The sequence below is a fragment of the Eumetopias jubatus genome, unplaced genomic scaffold (genome assembly GCF_037043125.1).
Source record: "Eumetopias jubatus isolate StellerSeaLion01/CBP00866 unplaced genomic scaffold, mEumJub1_p1.0 scaffold_5, whole genome shotgun sequence".
Lineage (NCBI taxonomy): Eukaryota > Metazoa > Chordata > Mammalia > Carnivora > Otariidae > Eumetopias > Eumetopias jubatus.
In genome coordinates this window covers 100,854,251-100,872,641 of record NW_028274811.1, presented here as the reverse complement: position 1 = coordinate 100,872,641, position 18,391 = coordinate 100,854,251, and the positions used below count along the sequence as shown (strand labels likewise).

General features: G+C 36.8%; 1 protein-coding gene across 1 annotated transcript in view; it reads left to right on the top strand.

Moving 5' to 3' along the window:
• The first annotated feature begins 272 nt into the window (after positions 1-272).
• The window catches only part of HMMR (hyaluronan mediated motility receptor), a 38,064-nt gene continuing 19,945 nt past the window's right edge, over positions 273-18,391 (top strand). The window contains exons 1-10 of the mRNA XM_028106719.2: positions 273-370; positions 5,575-5,673; positions 6,139-6,218; positions 9,739-9,786; positions 12,084-12,272; positions 13,657-13,743; positions 13,851-13,951; positions 15,578-15,652; positions 15,785-15,960; positions 16,392-16,540. Of these exons, the coding sequence (XP_027962520.1) occupies positions 325-370; positions 5,575-5,673; positions 6,139-6,218; positions 9,739-9,786; positions 12,084-12,272; positions 13,657-13,743; positions 13,851-13,951; positions 15,578-15,652; positions 15,785-15,960; positions 16,392-16,540 (1,050 nt within the window). The 5' untranslated portion in view covers positions 273-324. The remainder of the gene's footprint in view (positions 371-5,574; positions 5,674-6,138; positions 6,219-9,738; positions 9,787-12,083; positions 12,273-13,656; positions 13,744-13,850; positions 13,952-15,577; positions 15,653-15,784; positions 15,961-16,391; positions 16,541-18,391) is intronic.

The following is an 18,391-nucleotide window of genomic DNA, read 5'->3' as shown; positions in this document are numbered from 1 at the left end:
TGTAAGTTACAACTGAGTAACGCCAGGAATGATTGGACACGGGGTGGGAGGGGAGGAGGAAGGAGGCAATAATAGTTTCCTATTGGCTGGTAACCTAAACGCACAGAAGCCCTAATTGGACGGGTCGAGGTTAGGTGCGCATGCTCTTTAGATGTTCCCGTCCTGGATTGGTGTGCCCAGGATTTTGATTTCAAATCTGCTGACGTTAGAGGTGGGCGGGGAATAAGCCGGGAGGTTTGAATTTGCAGTGAGTAGGCTGTAATAAGCGGCAGGAAGTTGCGGAGGAGACTTAGTGACCTTCAGTTCGTGGAGCTGGTCGTCAACATGTCTTTTCCTAAGGCGCCCCTGAAACGATTCAATGACCCTTCCGGTGCGTACGGGGAAAGGAGCTGGGGGTCGGGATATGTTGTCACGCACCTTGCCCCTTTTGGTTCCCTTCATCGGAGGCTAATAGGCAATTTTAGGGCTGCGATGGGTCTCATTCAATTGATTAGTTTTTCTAAAACCTATACTAAACATTTGCTACATTCCTAGTACTATTCAGAGTGATAAGGTTACAGCAGTGAATGAAGCAAAGCCCCTGCCTTATGGAGTTTACATTCAACTGGAGAATGCAGCCAATAAACAGTACTGTGGAGAAACTAAAGCAGAGGGAAGGGGATCAGGATAAAGAAACTCTTGGTAGCTATTTGATGGTCGAGTGCCGAAGGCCTCACTGATAAAAAAAACATTTGACCTGTGGCTTTTCGTATGAACTTGTGGTTTTCTTTTGGATATTCCATTCAGGAATAAAAGAAGGATGATTGGTAAAGGCAGTTTATGGATAAAAATATGGTGGCAGCACTTACTGCAAACATTATTAATGAAGTAATAACACGACAGTACCCCAGTCACCATACTGTAAACCAACCATTTACATTGATTATTAGTTCTTCTTTAACTGCCCAACATCCCTGAGAGGTAATCCTATTATTCATTATTTTATTGATAAAAAGATTGAGATGTAGATTTGCTCAGTGTTACACAACCAAACTAGCAGAACTGGGACTTGAAATCAGGCCTCCATCAATCCATCCCGTGCTTTAAACCACTGTGGTGCATAAGCACACTAACCAGGAAGACTCGGATGTGGTTACTGAGGCACTCATTGAATACGTGCAAACTCTATGATACAGTGTTCCCTCTTCTAACTGGTTCCCTATTCTATCTGTTCCAACAGCCAGGTGAGGAAGGTATTGATACTGTCCTCATTTTACATATGAAGAAACAGGGCTTTTGTCACTGTTCTGAGCAGCCAGTAAGTGGTAGGGCTGAACATCAAAGCCCATGATTTACACATTATAATACACTCTTTTTAGCAGTCATTTGTTGTATCTTTAGCTTGTTAGCCAACATGCAAATGAAAATAAGAGTCACACTGCTCACAAAGGTAGGCCAAGTGAGCAAATGGATCAGCACGAGCTTACTTTATTTTTTTTTTACAAGCTTATTTTCTTAATTGAAAGATCAAGGAATATATTGTTTCCTGGATATTCAAAGAACATTCTCTAAGTTTTCTCAGCACTGTGTCTTTTAAGGAGAATTTTATTTTCTTTATAATAGATTAAACTGTCTTTACCAATGCCACAATATTTCAGGTTCACTGTTTCAGGAGTAATAATTATCATGTATTTGATGTTTGTGCGTATGTAAGGCACTGTAGTGATTTCTCCAGTTACTCCAGTAATCCCAACAACTATGAGGTGGATGCTCTTTTATTCCTCTTTCATAAGTGGAGAATCATAACCTCAAATAAAAATAACTTTCCAGGGGTCTTAAAGTTAGATTAGAAAAGGAGACAGTATAATGTTCTTATTCACCATCTTCTCCCTCTTACTAAAAAGTACTTGGCACATGGTAATGTTTATTAATTGGCATATAAAGCTGGGTTTGAATCCTGATTGGGGTAATTACAAAACTCTATTTCCATTCCCACATCCCCAGTGACTTATGTTTTCTTCACCACACTGCCAAACTCAACCATGAGCTAAATACTGGGGGTACAGGCATGTTCGAGAGAGTCCCTAACTTCAGTTTTGTCTAACATGGAAGATGGAGAAGTACATTATCTGAGGTGGATAAGTGTATTAAAAGCCATTACAAAACTGACAAGTTCTTTCTTTTTTTTTAAGATTTTATTTATTTATTTGAGAGAGAGAATGAGATAGAGAGAGCATGAGAGGGGGGAGGGTCCGAGGGAGAAGCAGACTCCCTGCTGAGCAGGGAGCCCGATGCGGGACTCGATCCTGGGGCTCCAGGATCATGACCTGAGCCGAAGGCAGTCGCTTAACCAACTGAGCCACCCAGGCGCCCTGACAAGTTCTTTGATAAGAACACAACTCACAGGCTGCTATGGAGGGAGGTTTCCAACCTAATTTGGGGATTTAGAGAAAACTGGAAAAGGCTGAGATCTGAAGGATAAGTGAGAGTTAGCCAGGCAATATGGAAGATGGGCAGTCCATTGTAGGTAGAAGAAATAGAACATAAAGAGATCTGAAAGTTTGAAGCATTTATTGAATGTAATGCATAAAATGTTTTGTTTACAAGTATCTACGGCCTGTGTTAGCTTCCAGTCGTTGTTGATCAAGAAAGAAGTTGTTGCAGAAATCTTGTGGTATCTCCCAGGACATCCCATTCCATTTGTCTGATGTTCTCTCTCCCCAGATTTCTAACAAGTCATATGTATCTGTGATGTAGTACATTTAAGTGTTAGTAAGGAAAAGACCTGGAGCATGAAAATAACATACACTACAGTCTCACAAAGGTCTAGTAGGTATACAGGCTGGATTTCAGCCTAGTTCTTCAATCAAAATCCTAAATCTAACAACCAAATTTGATTCTTTAGTCTTTAAGGAAGTTTTTGTTAAGTATGGTTTTAATTGTTCTCAACTTTCATGATGCTGCTTTGTCACTGTCCACCATCCCATCGTTTGCTGGCCCATATCCCCTTTTGGGAGAGCGTAAACCTAATGATGAACTAGAATATAAGATTTCAACATCATTTTATTTTCTGGCTGCTCTGACAAGTCTAGACTGGCACTTCTCATGCTTTCCCACAGAAGCATCCCTAAAAGAAGAGAGCTGGGCGCCTGGCTGGCTCAGTAGGTAGAACATGTGAGTCTTGATCTCAGGATTGTGAGTTCAAGCCCCATGTTGGGCCTAGAGCTTAACTTTATAAATAAATAAATAAATAAATAAATAAATAATAATAATAATAATAAATAGATAATAAATAATAAATAAATAAATAATAAAATAAAATAAAAGGAGAGAGCACACAATAACCATAGGCTCTGCATACCGTCATCTCCTCTTCCCCCAAAAGACATAGCTAACAGTAATGGTGAAAATCTCTTGTTTGCTTTGAAACATAGTATGTTCCCCACTGCCTGCCTCAGCCCCTATCCTAAATGAGTAAAATAGGTGCTCTAAGATGTGCCACTGTTAAACTGATTTTAGGGAAACCTCGCCAGCCTTCTATTCACCCCAGGTTATAAACAGTTTGTAAAGTGAGAGATTTGAGCTAGCCAAGATTAATGTTTTTTGCTAAGTCTGCCTTTACCTTAGATACCCCACTGAATTCTGTACTTCAATTTGAAACTCTCTTCTGATTAGAAATCTACTGTCTCAATTCCTTATTGACCACATTTAGGTCAAAAAGCTCCAGGATTGGAATTTTTGTGTCATTATTTTTGTTATCATTATTCCAGGTAGAGGAATGGAAACTTCATTCCCTCCTTGATGTTTTCATCAAATTGATGAATTTCATCAATTCTAAGAGGCTAAGATTTGATGAAAGGAGTGACTTTAATACTTTTAAATTGTGTCCCAGAATGAGAAATAAATTGTGTATCTCTATCCAGAATATTTTTTTTTATATTTCTACAGCTGTCACTGAAACAAAAAGTCCCACAAAACAGTGCTTAACTTTACTGCATTTGAGTCACACTGATATTTTCTATTGTGTTTCACTTTTTTTTTTAAAGATTTTATTTGACAAAGACACAGCGAGAGAGGGAACACCAGCAGGGGGAGTGGGAGAGGGAGGCTGAGAAGCAGGGCTCCCGCCGAGCTGGGAGCCAGACGTGGGGCTCAATCCCAGGACCCTGGGATCATGACCCGAGCCAAAGGCATAAGCCCAACGACTGAGCCACCCAGGCGCCCCTATTGTGTTTCACTTTTTTTAATGTTAGTCAAGATGGACCAACAAGTTCTTATCTATCATCCCATTTAAAAAACACTTGGGCGCCTGGGTGGCTCAGTTGGTTAAGCGACTGTCTTCGGCTCAGGTCATGATCCTGGAGTCCCGAGATCGAGTCCTGCATCAGGCTCCTCGTTCAGCAGGGAGTCTGCTTCTCCCTCCAACCCTTTTCCCTCTCGTGCTCTCTATCTCTCATTCTCAAATAAATAAATAAAATCTTTAAAAAAAAAAAAAACACTTAAGGGACAGCCGGAGTTGCCTTGAAATGGTCAAACTCCTTGTAGTTCCTCTTTATTTGCATGAAACTCTTGTGCTGAAGTAAATAGCTTTTCAGAGAATAGTATGAATCTATTGATTCTCAGTTGGTTAAAGCTTTATGCTAATGATATTTTTACCCTTTTGTTTAAGTAGGCTTTATGCCCAGTGTGGGGCTTGAACTCATACCCTGAGATCGAGAGTCACAGGCTGTACCAACTGAGCCAGCCAGGCTCCCCTTATGCAAATGATTGTCCTGAGAATGAGATCTCAAGTCGACTATGCATAAACACTCTGAAGTGCCTTCAGTTTGAGACTCTAGTTAAGTGAGGTTATACTGTATAAATTTCTGGGTCATAGAAATATTGTCTAGTACAGGGGTGCCTGGATGGCTCAGTCAGTTAAGTGGCTGCCTTCTGCTCAGGTCATGATCCCAGGGTCCTGGGGTCAAGCCCCTTGTCAGGGTCCCTGCTCAGCCTGGAGCCTGCTTCTTCTCCCTCTGCCTGCTGCTTCCCCTGCTTTTGTGTTCTCTCTCTCTCTGTCAAATAACTAAAATTAAAAAAATATATATTGTCTAGTACAGTTTGTACTATGTATAATATGACTTTATAAATTTCCTGATATGTCATTATTAGCCAGAGATGAATTATCACTATAAATTTTTGTTCCAGACTAAACCTTGAGGGCTAGACTTTTAGTTGCTTCATTTCTAGAATCTGATGGTAGTTACCTCAGTGACTCTCTTTGAGTAGAGTTGATTCCAAATATTTTTTTCTTATATTCAATCCTTAATACAAAACCATATTGCTTTTTTAATGATGTTTATCCTAAGACAATCTTTGCTGTTTTGATCAGTTGCCTGTTTCTTTGACTCATTGAAATAAAGAGCATTTGGGGAAGATAATGATGTTTTTCATAGAGAGGCCTGTTTTGTACTATCAAATGGATGCTATTTTTTACATTTGAAAAAATAATTTATTAATGGTATTATGCATTTGTATTACTTTATTATGACATGTTTTTAACTTAAGATCATAAATTACATTAGATGAGACATTAATGTGCTATGTTTCCCTTAGGTTGTGCACCGTCTCCAGGTGCTTATGATGTTAAAACGTCAGAAGTATTGAAAGGACCAGTATCCTTTCAGAAATCACAAAGATTTAAAAAACAAAAAGGTAATGGATTCCAAAATAAAATATTGGTTATATGATTTCATAAGTTTTAAAGTTATGACCAACAGTATTTAAATTAGAAGATTCTATACTATTTCTAAAAAGGCGAAGCTACAGTTATATTTAAATTTTCTTATTTGATGAATTTACAAATGAGTCAACTACAGAATAATGCTTTAATCATTTCACTATTGTGTAACCAGAAAAATTAAGCAAGATACTCATGTAAATATATAGTTTCCCTTTTGGTAATCACCTTAACCTTCTGTCAGGGAATATTAGGAAAATCAGATAAGTGTTGGATATGAAAATACTGTTGTGCAACTAATTATTTGGACATGTACAGTCAAGAAATGAACTTTATATTACTTCACTGATAATTATAATAAGAAATTTGGAAATTGGATTTTGTCTCTGTTTCAAACATGTAAGCACCAACCAAGATCTCTACAATTTATTTTATTGTAGAATCTCAACAAAATCTTAATGTTGACAAAGATACTACCCTGCCTGCTTCAGCAAGAAAAGTTAAGACTTTGGGATTAAAGGTGAGGAACTCTGATATTCTAGCTGGTTTATCGCCGGAATTCATGAAAACATTTCTGAAAAGTATTTTATTTGATTAGAATGGATTAAGTGTATAAAGTAAGGTTATAAGTAAACCTATAAATTAATAAAAAATATTATCATTAGGACTCTACCAAGATTTATATTTCTGCCTGTGTCATTACTAAAAATATTGTTTAAACGTGCCCATAGTTCAGAATTACAAAATAGTCTCCACTTCTCAGTCATTTCTCAATCTAAATTGTCCAATACAATCTAAATTGTCTAAGCCTTTAAAAAGTATGCAATGCTTTGATTTGGTAGTTAATATCATTTGAGTTGTTTTGGTTTTGTTTGTGCAGAAAGGTAAGTATTGGTGAAGAAAAAGGAAAAAAAAAACATTCTAAGGCTTAAAAGAGATGTGCTGCTCAAAAACTATCAAGGAGTGGTGGGAGATTAAATTCTTAACTTCATGTTATGGCTTGTGCAACAGCCTAAGTGTTACTAGTGTTTCCATTAGTTCATAAAGCAAGTTGTAGTTTCTTAAGAAATTGCAAAAAGAGATTTGTTAATATGGAAAAGATTCAGAGTTAGGAAACCAAGGCTGTAGGTTAAGCTTAGACTTGTTCATTTGTTCAGCAATTACCTAAGTCTCTTGTTTTATAATGTAGGGCTTCATTATCCAATATGGAAGTGATTAGCCACATGTGGCTATTGAGCACTGGAAGGTGAAGAGCTAAATTTTTATTATTATTTAATTTTAATTAATATGTATTTAAAAACTGATACTTGATTCTGTTGTTGGAAAACGCAAATGTTTTTTTGGAACATATTGGGTATGTGAATCTACTTCTTGATCTGTACATTTTATGACATCTAAATATAGCTCTCTCTCTTTTTTTTTGTAAGTAGGCTCTACATCCAGCATTACAGTGTGGAGCCCACTGGGGGCTTGAACTCACAACCCTGAGATCAAGACCTAGCTGAGATCATGAATCGGATGCTTAAAGAACTGAGCCACCGAGGTGCCCCATAGATAGCTATTTCTGGTAAAAATCTAGCATCTGAATGAGATGTGCCGTAACTGTAAAATACACAGCAAAGTTTGAAGACCTAGTACGAAACACATAAAATATCTCACTGATAATTTTATACATTATAATATAATGACATATTAAAATAATACTTTTTACATTAGGGTAAAATAAAATATATTATTAAAATTTTACTTTTTAAATATGACTACCAGAGGGGTGCCTTGCTGGCTCAGTCAGAAGAGCATGCGACTCTTGATCTTGGGGTCATGAGTTTAAGCCCCACATCAGGCGTAGAGATTGCTTAAACAAATAAATAAACTTTAGGGACACCTGGCTGGCTCAGTTGGTTAAGTGTCTGCCTTTGGCTCAGGTCATGATCTCAGGGTCCTGGGATCAAGCCCCGCATTGGGCTCCCTGCTCAGCAGGAAGCCTGCTTCTCCCTCTCCCTCTCCCTCTCCCACTCCCCCTGCTAGTGTTCCCTCTCTCGCTGTCTCTCTCTCTCTCTGTCAAATAAATAAATAAAATATTTAAAAAAATAATAAATAAATAAATAAACTTTAAAACATATATATGACTACTAAAAAATTTGAAAATACATATGTGGGGGGCGCCTGGGTGGCTCAGTCTGTTTAGCGTCTGCCTTCGGCTCCCTACTCAGCGGGGAATCTGCTTTTCTCTCTCCCTCTCCTTCCACCCCTCCCCTTCTCGTGCTCTCTCTCAACTTGCTCTCTCTGTCTCTCTCAAATAAATAAAGCCTTTTAAAAAAAAGAAGTATGTATGTGGTTTTTGATGAATTATTATTGGGCAGCACTGATATAGACAGTCTTTTCTTACACATTGATTTAAACAAATATACAATGGGATATTCTTCAGCCATAAAAAGGAATGAAATCCTGCTGTTTGCAATAACATGTATGGACCTAGAGAGGATAATGCTAAGCGAAATAAGACAGTTAGAGAAGGACAAATATCATATGATTTCACTCATACATGGAGTTTAAGAAACAAACGAGTAAAGGTGGAAAAAGAGACAAACCAAGAAACAGTCTCTCTTTTTTTTTTTCTTCAAGAAACAGCCTCTTAACTCTAAAGAACAAACACGGTTACCAGAGGGGAGGAGGAGAGGAGGATGGGTGAAATAGGTGATGGGGATTAAGGAGTGCTCTTGTCTCGATGAGCACCTGGTGATATATGGAAGTGTTGAATCGCTATATTGTACACCTGAAACTAATATTACACGTATATTAACTATACTGGAATTAAAATTTAAAAAAATAAAATAATTTTTAAAAAGAAGTTGCTTTAAATTTCTTGATTTGAATTTCTTGAAGAAACAGTTCTGAGATTTTGAATTAATTACAGAAAACTTACATACAGACTTGTTTAAAACCCTAATTAATAGACCTTCCTTGATAGAAAATGCCATCATATGGAAAATTAATAAATATGAAACTGATATAGCCCCCCCAACTTAGAAGCACATAAAGCAGGTTGTGTTCAATATGTTTATCCATTTTCTTCCATTTTAGATGGAAAAGATAGATATTCTGTTTAGGACCATTGTGTCAGAAAAGCTGTTGGATATAAAAATACATCAAACAAAAATTATATGTCTTATTTAGAGTAAAGGCAAAAGTAGGTTAGAACCAGCTTACATGGGACACCTGGGTGGCTGGCTCAGTTGGTTAAACATCCACCTTCAGCTCAGATCTAGGTTCCGGATCCACCCCCACATCTGGCTCAGTGGGTCCTGCTTCTCCCTCTGACCTCCCCCCTCTTGTGCATTCTCTCTCTCTGAAATAAATAAAATCTTAAAAAAAAAAAGAAGAATCAGCTTACCCCGTTTTAATTTTTATGTCTTTGCATGTGTAGTTTTTTTTTTTCCTCTTTGGATATCAAGGTCTAAGTTTATTACTCTTTGTACGATTCTTTTCTTTCTGGGATAGCATAATTAAGTATTCAAAATGTATTGATGTTTAAAATTAGAAAGAAGGCATTCAGTAGCTTTATTCATGAAGCTCCACCTGTTCTTTTCCCTGGACTTATTAGGAAAATCCTAATAATCTATTAGGGTGAAAACTTAAACCTGAAATATTTTAAGATTTAAAGAACCTTTTCCTTCTTTTACCAGACAAGTCTACAAAATGTTTAATAGGCTCAGTGAAATGTTTAAAATAGAAATTAACTGATGAGGAGCTCCCCTCTACTTTCTAGATAGGATGCTGCCTGATTCATGAATTGCTTAATGAAGCCAATTAGATCTTTAAGAAAAAAAAAAGAAAGGGGTGCCTGGCTGACCCAGTCAGTAGAGCCTGTGAATCTTGAGCTTGGGGTTGTGAGTTCAAGCTGCACATTGGGGGATAGAGTTTACTTAAAAAAAAAAAAGAAAAAGAAAGTGTTTAATCTTTTTTTATAACTGAAAATCAAATCTGTGATATTTGTGGCACTTAAATTTGCTTATCTCTGTTCTTTGACTTTTAAATAGAAGGAATCTCAAAAGAATGATAAAGATTTGAAGATATTAGAAAAAGAGGTAAGCAATGCTTTCAACTTAATTGAAAAACAAATGTGCTATAAAATGGAAAGAGTTGGGACGCCTGGTGGTTCAGTCGGATAAGCATCTGCATTCCACTCAGGTCATGATCCCAGAGTCGTTGGATCGAGTCCCGCATTGGGCTCCTTGCTCGGCGGGGCACCTGCTTCTCCCCCTGCCTGCTGCTCCCCCTGCTTGTGCACTCTCTCTCTCTCTCTCTCTCTGACAAATAAATAAATAAAAATCTTTAAAAATAATAATAAAATAAAATGGAAAGAGTTACTTAGAGTCAAGAGATAGGGATTCTGTTGTGCAGTTTGGCGAGGTTTTTTTTTTTTTTAAGATTCTATTTATTTATTTGACAGAGAGAGACACAGTGAGAGAGGGAACACAGCAGGGGGAGTGGGAGAGGGAGAAGCAGGCTTCCCGCGGAGTGGGGAGCCCGATGCGGGGCTCGATCCCAGGACCCTGGGATCAGGACCTGAGCCGAAGGCCGACTGAGCCACCCAGGTGCCCGAGTTTGGCGAGTTCTGTTGCAGATGGGCAAGGCCTACCATCAGGACCAGTGCCTGCCAGGTAACTGTTGTTCCTTAGCTTCCTTAGATACCATGTTTCAGAGCCTGGTTGTCCGTGTGGTATGCTGGCAACGTCAAGTTTGTTGGGGCGTCTGGGTGGCTCAGTCGTTAAGCGTCTGCCTTCCGCTCAGGTTATGATCCCAGAGTCCTGGGATCGAGCCCCGCATCAGGTTCCCCGCTCAGCGGGAAGCCTGCTTCTCCCTCTCCCACTCCCTCTGCTTGTGTTCCCTCTCTCACTGTGTCTCTCTCTGTCAAATAAATAAAATCTTTAAAAAAAAAAATCAAGTTTGTTAGCATACTAAAGGACAGATTTAAGATAACCCACTTAAATGAAAAATTGATAACTAAAAATTACTGCACTGATTGATCACAGTTATGCATGGGTCAGATATTTATATTTATTCAGCACACACTCTTCCTGTATGCTAATCTACATGTTAAGACATTGACTAGCTAGAGAATTTCTTAATGAGCATGAAATCCTAGCAGGTTAGTTGAACTATGAAAAAGTTGTACTAACCTGACACATCCTCAGCACTATAGGTATATATATGTCTTATTCAAGGATAAAATGGAGCTGGAGGGTGAACCTGGAACTGTCCTGTCCAATATGGTAGCCACTCACCACTTGAGACTTCTTAAATTAAGTAAAGTAAGAACTCAATTTTTTGATTGCACTAGTCACATTTTTAAAGGCGCAGTAGGCACTGCAGTGATTGGTTCCCATACTAGACAGTACATTTCCACCATGGCAGAAGTCTCTACCGAGCAGAGGTGACCTGAAGAATCCACTTATTGGGGAGCCTGGGTGGCTCAGTTAGTTGAGCATCTGACTCTTGATTTTGGCTCAGGTCATGATCTAGGGGTCATGGGATTGAGCCCCGCGTTGGGTTCTGTGCTCGGTGTGGAGTCTGCTTGGGATTCTCTCCTTCTGCCCTTCCCCCCGCTCTCTCACTCTCTCTATATAAAATAAAATCAATAAAATCTTAAAAAAAAAAACAACACACTTCCCTAAGCAGGGGTAAGATAGTCACTGCCAGCTTTGCTTTTCTGGCAGTCTGTTTTTTTTATGTTTCCATTGCTCACCAACTCTTTTTAGTGCATATATTCTTTTGACATATTACAACTTTCCATTGATTATAGTTAAATGTTGGCTTAGGACCAAGAATATGTCAGGTTAACTTTGCAAATCTCTGCCCTGGTTGCTCTGATTCTTTTAGTATTTAATTATATTGGCCATCATTTTATTGAGGACACATGCCTACAATATAGGGGTTGATACTTAGATGTGATAGCTGAGTCTCAGAGAGATAGCTGGTGAGTGAGTGGCAGTGCCAAGATTAGAACTGGTAATTTGTGTCAGTTTCTTAATCTTTTAGAATAGAGATTTTAGACAAATATAGCTCTATTTTATTTAAACCGCACAGTATTTGTAGTTTGTTTAATTTGAATTAAATATCAACATGTAAAAGTAGAATTTCATGCAAAACAAATTCAGATTTCTCGCCTATGTAGTGAAATCAGAAGATCTGACAACACCCTTACAGATTTTTAAGACCTATCATAAATATGACTGTTGAAACAGCTAGTAAAATCGGAATATCTAAGAGCATCATGTCACAGAGGTTTTTCTAGAACTTTAATGTTTTCATTATCAATAGCATATAGTTACATTGGCACTGTATTGGTGATTCATTCATTTATCACCTTGTTTCTGTCCAGATTCGTGTTCTTCTGCAGGAACGTGGTGCTCAGGACAAGCGGATCCAGGATCTGGAAGCCGAACTGGAGAAAATGGAGGCCAAGCTAAATGCTACAGTCAGAGAGAAAACATCTCTCTCTGCAAGTAACGCTTCACTAGAAAAACAGCTTATTGAGTTAACCAGGACTAATGAGCTACTAAAATCAAAGGTATTTGAACCTGATAATAATACTTACAATTGAATAAATTAAAAACATGTTTTTTTTCCTATATAGTTGTTTGGCTCTAGTTTAGTCTTTTTCCTTCACCAAATGTACCTTAAATGTTAAGCTGCTTCCAAGAAGAATTATTATCTTTTTTATTATGGTACCTGACATATAAGAGGGGATAAACAAACAAGTTACTTTTGTTTTTGTTTTTGTTTTTATTGTTATGTTAATCACCATACATTACATCATTAGTTTTTGATGTAGCATTCCATGATTCATTGTTTGTGCATAACACCCAGTGCTCCACGCAGAATGTGCCCTCTTTAATACCCATCACCAGGCTAACCTATCCCCCTACCCCCCTCCCCTCTAGAACCCTCAGTTTGTTTTTCAGAGTCCATAGTCTCTCATGGTTCATCTCCCCCTCCGACTTTTGTTTTAATGTCTGATATTTTCTCACCCTTCTTCAGAATTATCCCCAATAAATAAGGCCATTAATAAAACTTGCAAAATTTATACCTAGAGGTCACTTTAAAGATTTTTCTCTGAAATAAATAATAGCATAACAGCAGGCTTCCATCTCAAATCCTTTTGGAAATGAAGTGGGAAATGAATAAATTTGTGGACTAAATATGTTTAATAGATAAATCTTGTTTATTAATATTAATATACTAAGATCTTAAAGGACATAACATGCACATCTGCTTTTGTCTGAAGTAGGAGGAGGCTGTAAATCACTGTTCAGTTTAATAACAGTCACTTATTCAGGGCCTATAATGTGCTGAGCTCTTTGATTACAAAGGGAGCGAGGGTGCATAAGAATTAAGCTTGGGGCAGGGAGCTCCTGGGTCCCACTGAGAGAGATTCTGATTTGGTAGGCCTGGGTTGGACCCTGTAGCCTACATATTTCCAAAGAGATCAGGCAATTCAGATGCATTTTGCTAAGCAAGCACACTTGATAGAATACTCTCCAAGAAGCTTGTTATAGAGGCTTGCAGTGGACTCTTCAGCATGCAGAAGTAGGTGACCACCCAAGCTGCTCTCAAAAATAGACCAGAAAAGGACGCCTGGCTGGCTGAATCTGTAGAGCATGCAACTCCAGATCTCGGGGTTGTGAGTTCAAGACCCACGTTGGGTGGAGATTACTTAAAAATAAAACCTTCCCCCAAAATTAAATAAACCAGAAAGTCACATTAATCAAGAAGAGGGACAAGAACAGTAATAGCATAAAATCAGTAATTCTGGTGTGGTCAAAGCCTATTTTCTCTACCAGAGTATAATGTAAGTAAATAATAGTTCCAGTAAAAGAATAATCAATATTTCTGTGATTTTTATATAGGACCTAGTAGAAAATATTTCTGAATTTTTTGTTTCATGTACTTAGTTTTCTGAAGATAGTAACCAGAAGACTATGAGAATTCTAAGCCTCGAGTTAATGAAACTTAGAAACAAAAGAGAAACAAAGATGAGGGTGAGTGAGTTTTTCACCAAAAACTCATTTTTGGTGCGTTTGCTGTGCCTGGATCTGGGGGTCTGAACAATCTCTCATTTCCTAAAACAGATATTTCTGTTGTGTAGAGTATGATGGCTAAACAGGAAGGCATGGAGGTGAAGCTGCAGGTCACTCAGAAGAATCTTGAGGAGTCTCAGGGGAAAATAGCACAACTTGAGGGGAAACTGTGAGTGACTAAAAAAGAAATTATTAAGTGTAACTAATTCTTGATTTACCTCTCACCTTGCTCTTGTTTACTGAGACTGAACCTTCCTTCACTTATCTTATTGCTCCCTGCTTGCCCTATTTCTCTTCTTCAATGGAGCCCTGATGATTCCCAAACATTTTACGCTGAAAAGATGTATGAATGTTTTAATTTTGTCCATCTTCTGTATAAATGATGAGGAAAGGCCTCATAATCTTTGTAGTAGCACCATCTTATGGAGATGGTAGACCAAAATAGAGGAATATTGGTATAGGAAGCTGTGATTAATGCAAATCCTAGCCTTCTTTTTATTACTGAGCTGTAACTTACCTACAAAAAAATATACTGAGCGTTAAGTATTCAGTTTGATGACTTTTGACAATTGTAATCACCTCTGTAATCACCACCCAAACAAGATAGAGAACATTGCCATCCTTCCAGAAAATTCCTTCCTGCTCCCCTGCCCTTCCCCATTGTGATGTCCCCCAACCCCTGAAGCTACTTTCTGACTTCCATCATCATAATTAGTTTGGCCTTTTGGGGAAATGGTTATCACAGTATGTGCATGTATGTCTTCTTCTGTTTAACATAATGTTTTGAGATTCATCTAAGCTGTTGTACTATAATTTGTTCCTCTATTTCTGAGTAGCATTCCACTACCTGAATTTAGCTCCATTTGTTTACTATTTCTCTGTTGATCATCATTTGGGCTGTCAGTTTCTGACTTGTGAATAAGACTGCTATGCATGTCTTTTTGTGGACATAAGTTTTTATTTCTCTTGAATTAACATCTAGGATTAGAATTCCTGGATCATAGGGTAATATAGTATATGTATAATGTGTTAAAAAACTCAAAAGTGGTTGTCGCATTTTACAGTCGCACTTAGCAGCGTATGATAGTTCCAGTTATTCCACTTCCTCTCCAAGGTTTGATATTGTCCGTCTATTTGATTTTGGCCCTTCTAGTAGGTAGAAAGTAGTGTCTGATGTGTCATTTTGTTAGTGTAAGGGTCGAGCTTCTCTTTCTGTGCTCGCTGACCATTCATATAAGTCCTTTTATAAGGTGTCTATTTAAGTTTTTGCTCATTGTTTGAATTGTTTGGAGGAGGTAAACATGTGAGTAATTAGAAGAAAGGCAACCTAAAACAAAGGCTTTATAGCAACAAAATGCTATTTTGTATGTGAGGTGGGTAGGGAAGCCAGGAAAACAACAAGAAAGATCATTTCTAACACTCAGGATTGTATAGGTGATAATTCTCATCATCATAACCCTTTTATCAGAATTTATTTGGAAAGCTTAAAAACAAAACAAAACTTCAGTTTCCTATTTGTATATTTTAAATTGTCAATTTGAGAGGTCACATAAAATGATGGTTAAGAATTTGGATGCTACAGTAGAGCATGCGACTCTTGATCTCAAGGTTGTAAGTTCGAGCCCCACATTGGGTGTAGAGATTATTTAAAAATAAAATCTTTAAAACACACACACACACTAAAAAAAAGAAGAATTTGGACTCTAGAGACAGCCTATCTGATACGGCATTATTTGGTACAGATTAAGCATTATGTGTGACTATTTTACGTATTCATATATGCCATTTTTTTCAGTGTTTCGATAGAGAAGGAAAAGATTGATGAAAAATCCGAAACAGAAAAACTTTTAGAATACATCGAAGAAATTAGGTAATATGAATAGTAGTTTTTAATTGGACCTTATTTTGTTGAATAGTGATGAATACATCATTTCATCCTTTTTCATTTAATTTTCTCTGCGCCTAAATTATGTGCTCCTCAAAATAATTTGTTTTAATGCAGTTGTGCATCAGATCAAATGGAAAAATACAAGCTAGATATTGCCCAGTTAGAAGAAAATTTGAAAGAAAAGAACCATGAAGTTGTAAGCCTTAAGCAGTCTCTGGAGGAAAATGTTTTACGTTCTAAACAAGTAGAAGACCTGAATGCTAAGTGTCAGCTGCTCGAAAAAGAAAAAGGTATTTAGATAAGTAATATGTACAATATTTAAGGAAAGTACTGCCATATGAAAACACATTTTTTAATAATTATGTAAACAACATAAAAATCCTGTTCTCTATATGGGAATTTTTATCTTTTATAATGTTTGTTCTCTGTTTATTTCAATATATTGCTTGTCTTCATTGAAATATACACAGTGGTACAGTTCTTGACTTCCCCATTGGGTGGCCATTTAAAATGAGAAGATATAGAACCAGGGTTCGAGGTTTTATTATATACAATAGAACATATACTATATTATATATATTAAATGATACGAACCTCAGAGTTATGTTTTGGCTTTATTTCTTTCAAAATACTTGATCTGTGTAACATGCTAATAACAAAAAATATGGAAATCCAGTTTCTCAAAGTTAGTATCTAATTTCAGCATTTTTCACTTTTATAGAAGACCTTGTCAACAGGGGTAGAGTACGGGATGAAACTCTAAATTCTGAAATGCAAAACTTAAAGGAGAAACTTACTCTTGAAAAACAGGAACATGAAAAACTACAACAAAAAGAATTACAGACTGATTCACTTCTGCAACAAGAGAAGGTAGTTTACTACAATATAAAAAAAGAAAACTTGTGCTTATTGTATGTCATAACATTTCCATGTATATCAGAAAACCTTTCAATTGTATATATCCTTCACTCGGACAGTTCAATTTTTAGAATCTTATCCTGCGTAAATAGTCCTGTCTATGCTACAGATTTATCTGCAGAGATGTTCATGACAGGGTTATTGATAATGTGAAAAAATTATAAGCAACTGATGAACCAAAATAAGAAAACTGTTTAAAAATATTTTCTTGTGGGATGCCTGGTTGGCTTAGTTGGTATAGCATATGACTCTTGATCTCAGGGTTGTGAGTTCCAGCCACACGTTGAGTGTAGAGATTACTTAAAAATAAAATCTTAAAAAAATATATATTTTTCTTGTACATCCTTGTGTTAGATTACTATTTGGGCATTTACAGTTATGTTATAAAATAGTGTCTAAATGCGTGTGAAACAAAAGTGACAGTTTTTAAAAATCTGGATTACATAAAGAATAATGTACATATTGGTGAGAAAAACAGTTCACTAAAAAAAAAAAATGGGCATAGGATGGAAATTCATCATTCTCAGAAGTAGAAATTCAGATAATCTATAAAGTGAAAAGATGCTCTACCTTAGTAATAAAGAAATTGAAATAATTGTTTTTCCCTTACAAGATTAGTACAAATTGAAACATTTGATAATATATAACATGTTAATGAGAGTGGAGCAAATAGGTACTCAAATGCCCAGATATGAAATATTATATTGTTGGGCAACCTGAAACACTGAAGGAATTAAGTAGATCTATATATACTGACTTAAAGATCTCAACAATTATTTTTAGGATTTTTTTAAATGACCTTTACATATGTAGCTTATATTATTTATGTGTGTGTGTGTGTGTATTTTTTTTTTAAGTACATAAGTGTATAGAAAAAGACCAGAAGGCATATATACCAAACTAGTGGTTATCTCTATGGTGAGAAAACTAAGATTGGGGTGGGGTATAATCAGAGGCAATTTTCACTTTACTTGGGTTCTTTTTGTTTTTTGTTAATTTTTTTGCCATCCAGTCCCACAACTACAGTTATTGTTGGCAGACCTCCAAATGTTTTTTTGTATCTTAATATCTAACAGATGGGTCACCTAAATGCATTGTTAGGAGTGTGAAGATAAAAAGAATGCTTATTTACAGTGAACATTCTTTTTAAAGGCAAAGGGCCCTGTTTTCTTTCATTAAGTGCTCTGGGCATATCTATACCAGGTTTTTCTTTTTGTTTTCGGTTGAAGTATAAATTGACATGCAACAGTATATAAGTTTCCGGTATTCAACACAACAATTCAATATCTGTGTGTATTGCAAAATTATCACCACAATAAGTCGAGTTAGCATCTATCACCATAGATAAGCTAAAGAATTTTTTTTCCTTCTGAGGAGAACTTTTAAGATCTACTCTCTTAGCAACTTTCAAATATGCAATACAGTCTTGTTAACCAGTCACCCCACTGTACATTACATCCCCACAACTGAAGTATTTTATAACTGGAAGTTTATACTTTTTGCCTTCACCCATTTTGTCCACCCCCACCTCTGCAACCACCAATCTGTTCTCTGTAGCTGGGTTTTTTATTTGTTTTTAGTTTCCACATATAAATAAGATCATATAGTATTTTTCTTTGACTTATTTATTACAGTACCCTCAAAGTCCATCCATAGCATCACATATAGCAAGATTTCCTTCTTTTTTATAGCTAAATAATATTCAATTGTGTATATACCACATTTTCTTTATCCATTCATCCATCAATACATACTTTTTTCCGTATCTTAGCTATTGTAAATAATGCTGATGTGTACATTGGG